This window comes from Barbatula barbatula, assembly GCF_947034865.1.
Source record: "Barbatula barbatula genome assembly, chromosome: 22".
In the NCBI taxonomy this organism is placed as follows: Eukaryota; Metazoa; Chordata; class Actinopteri; order Cypriniformes; family Nemacheilidae; genus Barbatula; species Barbatula barbatula.
In genome coordinates, this window is record NC_136785.1 from 16,443,444 (window position 1) to 16,453,024 (window position 9,581).

At 37.6% G+C, this 9,581-nt stretch overlaps 1 protein-coding gene across 1 annotated transcript; it reads right to left on the reverse strand.

Moving 5' to 3' along the window:
• Positions 1-1,078: 1,078 nt before the first annotated feature.
• On the reverse strand, positions 1,079-9,005 carry hnf1bb (HNF1 homeobox Bb). Its single transcript, XM_079486727.1, has 9 exons — positions 8,460-9,005; positions 7,125-7,324; positions 6,072-6,348; positions 5,738-5,958; positions 4,099-4,244; positions 3,596-3,716; positions 2,340-2,489; positions 1,972-2,069; positions 1,079-1,761 (listed from the first exon to the last, which is right to left on the reverse strand). The coding sequence occupies exons 1-9, from the start codon at positions 8,828-8,830 to the stop codon at positions 1,741-1,743; spliced, it is 1,605 nt and encodes a 534-aa protein (XP_079342853.1). The 5' UTR covers positions 8,831-9,005; the 3' UTR covers positions 1,079-1,740.
• Between the last annotated feature and the right edge of the window lie 576 nt (positions 9,006-9,581).

Sequence of the window (9,581 nt, forward strand, 5' to 3'; positions counted from 1 at the left end):
ATCCAATATGACTCCGAGGTTCCTGGCTGATTCGGAGGAAGTGATAGTGGAATTGCCAAGCTGGATGGTGAGATCGTGTTGCACCGTGGGGTGTGCCGGAAACACAAATAGTTCTGTCTTGGCCGGGTTCAGCTAAAGGTGATGCTCTTTCATCCAAGCTGAGATGTCATCTAGGCAGGCTGTTATGCCTGCCTAGATGCCTGGACATTAATATCCTTTGTGTGTTTTCAGGAGATTCCCTGATATTCATTCTTGTAGCATAGAATAATAACTGCAGCCTTTTGACTTTATTTAGTCTCCATGAAAACTAAACTGAAATCACACACTAGAGAAGTCATGTGATGACTTAACGTGATTCTGAATGATACTTGCTCTTTGACCAGACAGACAGCAGGGGAAATAGACCTAATGGGGCATGGAAAATAAAAACACACCCTTTTATTGCCCAAGTCTCTGCCCCGCTTTTTAACACCTTTGTGTTTAAAAACATTCCAATGCACAAGACAAACGAAAGGAAAGTGTGGCCATGCCGAACTTTCATACAGTAATAAACATACTTCAATTCAAATAATTTTCTACGTAAAAGAATCACATTACTTAAAAATAAAAAAAGGAAATGATTTACTCGACCATATGTTGTTCCTAACCCGTATGACCTTCTTATGTGCAACTATCTCAGGAAAACTTAACTAATTTATGAGGTTGCTAAATGAGGTATGCATTTGTGCAATGTGTTTCGCACGTAAATCTATGATTTTCAAAAAATGTGGTGATAACTGGGGCGAGAGCAGATCATTCGAAAACGTGCAAATGATATTACACAAAATCTTACAATTTAGCAACCGATTTACTAAATATAAAATAGTTATGAATTGCCATGAGATTATGGTATAGTGAAACACAAAAGGGGATGTTAGAATGTTAGGGACTGGGAGCATCTGGCACCATTCACCTTCAGTTTATGACAAAAGTGTTTTTACACAATGTTTAGCGAACTGCATCTTCAAATGGCGTATCTGTAGTAACGTGACATTGGTGAGAAAATGAAAAATGAGCACTACTGCAATGAGATATTCTTCAAAAATGCATTATTTATTTCTCAATTTACACAAATATAAATATGATTGCAGTGATTCCAAAACATATATAAAAATAGCCCAGTTATACACATCTTCAAAACATTAACTACAATGGAGTAGTGTGAAATCAATCCCTGAGAAGCAATTACATCGGTAGCATCTTTTGGGATTTTAACATTTATGTGCAAGTCCATGCATTGAAATGGAGAGACCCTTTTCTAATGTAAAGAAATCAGATTTTTCATTGTAATGTGGTGATTTTTCTTACGGGATACATTTAGAATCTCAGACATATGTGTGGTCATCATTTTTTGTTTGTTTGCCTCACATGTTGACCTTTTATTAATTAATTTATAACAAAACATTTTTCCTCATTAAAGTGTACAGTATATACAATATCATAGATCCCATCCGATTCCACCCTGATCAGAGTGAAACCTTCGGCTCAGTATTTCATCATCATGGCAAGTTCCAGCAGTTTGTTCTTTTATCCTCTATGGCTTAGAGGTGTAATGTATAAATCACGGTTCTTCAATTCAGAGGCAGTGCTGCACCTATCGGTTCCTTCAAGCTGGGAGGTTACCAGAGTAACTGAGAATCGCAGATGTCAGGCCCTCCTGTTGCTAAGCTGCCGAGGAAGTTCTCACATCAGCGTGTTCATTCACCAGGCCTGCAGAGGACACTGCCGTGAACAGAGAGAACATCCATTTAACATCACAGACTCATACAGTACAGACACTGTAGTTTATGTTACTCCATCTAGCTACTCCATCTAGTAGTCAGTTACTAGATGGAGAGAAATGTCAAGATTTGCCACTTCACAATACAGTAAGAAAATAATAAAACGTTATATAATATAATATAACGTTTCTGTAAGATGGAAAATAAGAACCTGTTTGCTTGAGCCCAGGTGTGTGATGGTGCTGGTGTCCATAGTCGCGTATCGAGATGCATGAGAAAACTGAGAAACTTCCTGTTTAGGAGAGTACACTGAAAGACACAAGATTTCATTTATCTTGAATCATTTATCATCATTTATTCGCCCTCATGACGTTCAATAACTATATATGACTATTTCTTCTGTGAAACAAAAGAAGATATTTTGATAAATGTCTCTGTGGTTTTGTGTCCACACAATGGGGGTCAACGTTGTTTGGTTCCCAACGTTCTTCAAAATATCTTCTTTTGTGTTCTGAAGAAGAATGAAAGTCATACAGGTTTGGAAGGACATGAAGGATATGAGGAATGTTGTATATTTACTGTGTGACTGTGTGAAGGGCTGCTGGGAGAGGTGTGCTGTGGTCAGCTGTGTGAGGCTGGAGCTCGGGGAAAACTGCATAGGCTGCAGGGTGGTGAGTCCAGACACGCTGTTGATGACGGGCACGCTCTGAGACTGAGGAGATGTCAGACCTAAAAGCACGAGAAAGTGTTGTCAACATGCGTGGTTCTTTAAAAGCCGCATCATACACCTTTAAAGTGTTTTTGTCCCCACGATTTGCAAATAAAATGTTTTCCTATAATGAAACAATCACATGATTTTGCACCATCCTCCTCTCTCTGATGATCTTTCTACTGTACTTTTAAGACTTCTGTATGTAAAAATGAACTTTATTATTATTTGTACATTTCAGTTTACTATATAGCTTAGGCCAATAATATACTCTACACAAGTTTACATACACACGCTTGATGTGTTGCAGTAAACAACCATTCAATTTAAAATAATTGTAATGTCTAATGACAGTGAAATGAAATGTTGACAGGCATAGATATATATTACTAGATGGCACATTTCAAAGCAACAACATAAATGACATCTCTCCTACATGTAAGTCGCTTTGGATAAAAGCATCTGCCAAATGAATAAATGTAAACAAATGTTACTGTGTACGAAACTCATTTAACTAATTATTATACAATAAATCATATACAATATTGTGAATATATAATAAAACAATAACCTAAATTCATATTTATTCAAAAATTGTATTGAATATAAATAGTTATATTATTAGCCACTAGCCAGACTGCCAAACGCTTTTACTTTTAAACTGTTGTTGCAAGTTGTTTTGTTATTTAGCTGCCAATCTTAAGATGATTTTATTTATGAAAGTTAAGTTTTAAGGTTTAGACTAGGGACATTAGGCTCGTGATGAAGGGATTTGTCTAACAAATTTGGCAAAACTGAAAGCCAGTCCGTTAAACCTCAAGAGAAATCTAGTTGTACGCATGTATGACTATGAAAACTTATTTTTATTTGTTAAACTATCACATGACAACAACTAGAGGGAATACAATTTTTCGCGGTTCTCACAGACATTGGCTGCACAATGTTGTGGCATACTAGCAAACTATGAGTGATGTCAGTGGACCGTTCCAATATGGCGGACACGTCTACGTGTCAGGATCGCTCGAATGAGGCATCTAGTTATATATATCTACATTGGCAGTGAATTAAGCGAAAGCTATAAAGGAGAAAGAGGAAATGTGAAAAGAGAAAAATGTGATACACTCACTTTGAGCAGCCAAGCTCATAATGAGACTCTGTGCTTGCTGGTGATGATGAGATGATTGAGAAAGACTGTGAATGTTGGTCAGGGTGCTCACAGGAGGCAAAATTCCACCTGACACAGTGATCTGGACACACACACTATGTAAATACATATATGGTACACAAACACAGCGAGTAAGGACATGGTTCCTTTCGTTCGCAGTATGGAGGGGCTTATGTGTGTCAGAGTTTTTAGACTGTGTAACGTAACTCATGTTTATGGGGGGCAATTCATGTCAGTCATAAAGCTGAATAAAAGCATTGATGCAGTGTTATATGTACCGCCTGCAGCAAGCTGGATCAATGTAGTCTTTGACCTACTTGAGTCAGTTTTCAAATTAAGGCCGACTTCATCTATCATGTCTGTAAAAATGCATTGATCTCTGCCGTGCCTGTTACCGATCTTTCTGATCAAATAAACAAGGCTGAATGTGTTTTCTTGCGCATACCATTTTTTGTTTTGCTTACCATTTTACCGTCCGTCGATAACAAATTGTGGCAGGGATCCAGACCACCCGGAGACACCTGTTGCAATACTGATTGGTTGTTTCCATGATGACTGATGGCTGTAGAGGAAGTGACCTCACTGGTTCCTTGTTGACTGTACCGGAGTTCTGCATTGGCAAAGACAAGCAACAAAGAGATACTATTATTTATAATTATATCTTTGAATATTGTGGCGGTAAAAGAATGAGTATATCGTCAAATCACAAAGAAACAAATGTGCATTTTGCCACATCACAAAGAAAATTGAAATGTGGGGAAGATGAGGAAGACTAGTTGCTAGTTGCACCCACTGACCTGATTCTGTTTATCTCTATTTGACCTGGTTGCATACCAGCTAAAAGTGATAAGCGTCTGCACAGTTCAAACACTAAAGACTGCCTTCATATAACCCACCGTCACCGTCATACGCACACATGTTGTGTTAAAATACATTACCCCTAAACATGCCACAGGACAAATTTTACAAAATGTTGTTCCATTTCTTTCTTCATGAAGGCGAACAATCAAAGAGCTTTTGAAGGGTTTAAGGTCAGTGACTGGAGCAGAATACACAGTATGAGCAAACACGCCGTTCTCTGACTCACTCTCCTGACGTAATATTAATCCATTGGTAAACATTCTGCGGAATTCGTCCTATTTCACAGGCCGATGGTTTACGGCGTTCCAACAGAACAAAACAGCTCTGTGTTCCACAAACGTCAAAACCTTAAAGAATACTTTTTATAGTCACGTTTCTTGCTATTTAAATGTGCTATCAAATCTTTTGCAGGAGAAAATGTGACGTTTCAATCTGATCTCTCCCTTCAAGTCACCAAACTTTGACTTGACCCTCGTTTGACCCCAAGATTGTGGCAAGCGATTTTTTTTGTCCTTCGATCTCACCTGTGTCTACGGGTGCGGCTCTGCATTTTGTTCACACGCTGATGGAGCGGTGGAATTCCAATAAAACACAAACCCCTCATGCCTGTGACCCCATTTACACCTGGTATTGACATTCGTTTCAAGATAACACTAAATGCAGGTGTAAGTGTGGCCTAAAATGTTTTGTCATCACTCAAACCACATTCACTGTAAAAAAATTGCAATCAACTTTCATTTCAACTTTTTTTTACATTACTTCAACTCATACATAACTTATACATAACTTCTTATAAGTATTTTAATTTAACCAATATAAAATATTACGTCGAAATGACTTGTAATGCAAAGTTGATTGTTTTTTGGTCAAATAAGTTTTTAACTTTAAAATAGTCATAGAATTCTCGCATTCCTTATATGCACAAATGAACAAGCTCAAGAAAATAACTTGTTTTTTTACTATGTTTAGAAAGAGTTAAAAAAGCACACTGCCATTTTTCTGTATGTAGTCAAGTCGTAAGTTACCACAATTCACCACTGGCCAAAATGTTAAACAGTTAGTTGACCTGTAAAGCCATTTTGTACATAAAAAATGATGGCACTTTAGTTTTTACAATGTAGTTTATATTTAAGTTAGTGCTCTGTCTCATGTGATGAGGTCACTCAACATGGATGTTAATAACAGATGTGAACAAGGCATGTGATTCTGCTCGTGAGTGTTTGCATTGCAGTGAAATCTTACTTGTTTCTGAGTTACTGTGATGGTGGTGTGTGTGTGACGATACGTGAGAGAGAAGGGGGTTCATGTTGTGCGGGGTGTACGTGTCCATCGCCAGCTTCTGTCTGAAAGCTTCCTCCTTACGTCGGTTAGCAAACCAGTTGTACACGCGGACCTCCGTGACCAGGTTTGACCCCAGTCCATGAGCTTTAGAGGGTGACACGCCCCTCTGCATACACTCGGCCCTGAAAACAACCATCAAAACACTGAACTGATCAAATTTACTGATTTCTTTTTCATTTATTTATGTAAGATCGTCATCATCAAGATCATCATCAAATCTGCAGTCATGAGCTACCTGTTGCATTCCTCCACCAGCGCCTCCCTCTCTTCTTTGCTGGGGTTCTTCTGTCGTTCATAAGCCTGGTAGAGGATCTCCTGAGACGCCGGACCCCATTTGAAACGGTTTCGTCTCATTCTCTTGGATCCTGGCTCGCCCTCCTCTCCGAGCGGCCCTCCGGAACCTCCCGCGACCCCCGGATTCGGCGCGGCATGATTGAATTCTGGGAAAAAAAACAGGACCTGATCCTGACTGCCTGAGTCACTAGCGTCAAGGCCCTGAACACGGTCGAACTCTGCGGAAATAAGAGGGGGACACGATTGGGGCAGAGTAAGGCAGAATCATGATACAACGCACGGATGGGGGCTCCCATAATGATGGAATGAGCGCGGCTAAGATGGGTGCAGTCATGGGACTTGTAGAGCAGAGCTCCCTTATTGACCTTGTCTGAAATGACCATCACAATGTTTGTTTACGGTAGCATGTATGGTAATTAATTTTGTATAAATGTATTTTTTAATTACTTTTATGAAAACAGTACACTTTTACATTTGATCAAAGTCTGAAAACTTTATATAAAAAGGGCAGAATACGATTTTAATTATAATGTAAAGATTTTTGTATATTGTATATATAACATATAACATTATAATATAGCTATAGTATAAAATTATATTTAACACAATATAATACTTATAATAAATAATCTTAATACTTGATATATTGATGAACAACGACATAGGCTTATGTTTTATGATATCAAATAAATTCAATATCCTAGTAATTCAACAATATAGCCTACATTATTAAGTTAGAGTCCCCAGAAAGTATCTGTTACATAAATTAAAATAAAAAAGTATTATTTTATTTTCACTCAAGCCACTTTTCGGGATTTTTCTAAGTAAATGCATTCATTTGGTAATTTATTTTCTAATTGGCCTACGCATTTTTAGGGCTACTTGTTAAATTATATTGGAGGTAAATACATATTTAAAAATAAACAAGAAAGCAAACATTTGATTATTATAGGCTAAAATGATAATATTTATTATTTTAGCCGTAATGACTTACGTCGGTCGATTTCGCGCTGCTTCTGGATATACCAGGTGTAAAGCGCGGCTCGTTTGGTGGTCTTCATCGGTGTGCCTTTGTTGAGATGCTGCGACAGGTGAGACTGATTCAAACCCGTGACGTCCACCACCTCGCGCTGAGGAATATTGTGCTGCTGCATGTAGCCTTTAACAGTGCGCGCCACGCGCCACGGGTCCCCTCTGAAACAACACAAAATAACAATGCGTCATTTATATTTATTAGATCATTTGTACAATTTATATTATTCAGCATTTGTTCTGTTAAGAATTAACATTATGCCCAAATCTTTATAAAGCTTAAATACGAAGGCAAAATACCATGAGATAAAAACAACAGAAGTGTAAATACAAATCGCAAAAACTAATTATATTTAATGTAGCAAAAAAAGCAAATATAAATATGCAAATAAATAGTATAATAATTAAGGATTATAATTATGAATGGTTTTTAATAAAGATGAAAAATAATATAATTATCGTGCTATTAGTTTTGCAGCTTAAAAACGTTTACTAACATTTTAGAAAAATAATTTCCAACAATTTCTTTTCATTATATTGATATAAAGCCGACGGTCATTTCGGATTACTATCTGTATAGCTATTCACGAGCCTTCGGGTTAATAAAAGAACGAAACATATAGCTAGAAAATCAAATATCTAAAGTCGTATGACGTAGAATGCAAATTAACGACAATTAAATGATATATTGTACATTTTAAAGAAAATGCGCCTTAAAGAATGAGTCGGCCGCTGTTTGTATTCGGAAATAAGTCCTCACATTAGTGAGGAGTGTGGTCGAGGATGTTGGTTTAAGCCTATAACTTTGGACAATGAATAACTAGATATCTTTTGCCTCTATTCATACGACATTGTGTATCTTTCGTTGATGATTTATAGAAATAAATTAATAACAACTACACGTGGTTTCGTTTTTACCTTAACGTGTTGTCTATTATTCAGGCAATTTGGGGGATATTTTCTAAATGTAATCCCGTTAAAACAGACCATCAGAAACATTTTAAAATAATTGTAAAGAACTACTAATAAAAACAATACGTGAAAGACATTTTAATAAATAAATATTCTAAATCTATAAAACGAATCGCAATAATATTCTAAATAATTTCGTGGTTTGTTCTTTGGCAAACAAAAACAAGTGAAACAATTATAAACCATACAAATGTGTACAATAGGCCTACATTTGCTGTTTTTTTTGCGCGTAGCATGGATACAAGCGATGTCCTTTTATTCTCGTACACGCCTAATATTTTATCGTGCAATTTATTGAAAGTCAAGAATTGTATGAATGACTCACGATAGCATACGCTCGACCTCCGCGCGCTGCTCCGCCGCTTCCTCTGTGTTCAAAGACTGCAGCTCCCGCAGGATCGGCGGCGTGTCGTAATCGTCCCCGTCCTCCGAGCCTTCATCGCCGGACAGTTTGCCGAGTTTACCCTGCGCGCTGCTCAGAGTCAAAAACACCGGCTTTGAATCATTGGAGTCGCTGCCGCCGTTGGCACTTGACGGGGATAAGGGCTTTTCTATTTTAATCCCGAATTCAGCTGGGCACGGACATAAATCCTCCAGCGCCTGAACAAGCACATCCTTGGTGACCCCCGAGTCCAGCAAGGCGCTCAGGAGTTCCTGCTGAAGCGATGTCAACTTGGACACCATGTCAGTAAACATCAATCCGGTCTGGTTGAAAGATCCTCCGGCCTCGGTAAACAGACGTGTGAAATGCAGTTAAATCACTAGCAAATTTACAGACGGAAGACCACGAGACTAAAGTGTCCTTTACGCAAACCTTTGCCGATGTCCAGCGTAGGAGCGCACCTGCTGAAGGAAGTAGTTTAGCGTTCCTGGTGGGCGGAGCTCTGGACGGGACCTAATGGGATTGGCTTTTGTACATTATGCAAATGTAGACATTTATGAGTTATGCGAAAACACACTTTAGTTGATAAAGGTTTTTTTTCTATAATATGGCCATTGGGTAATAATGGTTTCCGTGACACTTTTGACACTTCACTTCATCATCTTACATAAGAAACAAGAGTAAAAAAATGTCCAGGTGTTATTATAAGAATTTATTTATACACGAATATTGTATAATTCTGCATGCTGCTTATAATCTTAGTGTTTGTGTATTTATTAAATATATCACAGGTAAGTTATATCCAGACATATGTTGCATGAGTGTAGGTTACTTTAAACAATTAAGGTTTTAAAGGTTCTTTGTCAGATTTCACAAATAAAGTGTGTATTGTGTATTGTATTTACTGACAAATGAATTGTATTTACAAGTTGACAAAAGGACAAATCCTTTCTCATTTGTAAATCACTTTGATTTAAAGTGTCTGCTGAATAAATGTAAATGTAATGTTCTTCCGTCAATCAATGTCTGTCTGTTATTATATGTTGAGATTCATTTTTCAAATAA

Bases quoted from the DNA above. Each gene is read 5' to 3' on its own strand.
- hnf1bb (XM_079486727.1), bottom strand. From the start codon at position 8,830: ATGTTTACTGACATGGTGTCCAAGTTGACATCGCTTCAGCAGGAACTC. The intron at 6,349-7,124 runs GTAAGTCATTAC...TTATTTCCGCAG, and splicing joins GCAGCGCGAAATCGACCGAC to AGTTCGACCGTGTTCAGGGC. The intron at 5,959-6,071 runs GTAGCTCATGAC...GGTTGTTTTCAG, and splicing joins CTGGTGGAGGAATGCAACAG to GGCCGAGTGTATGCAGAGGG.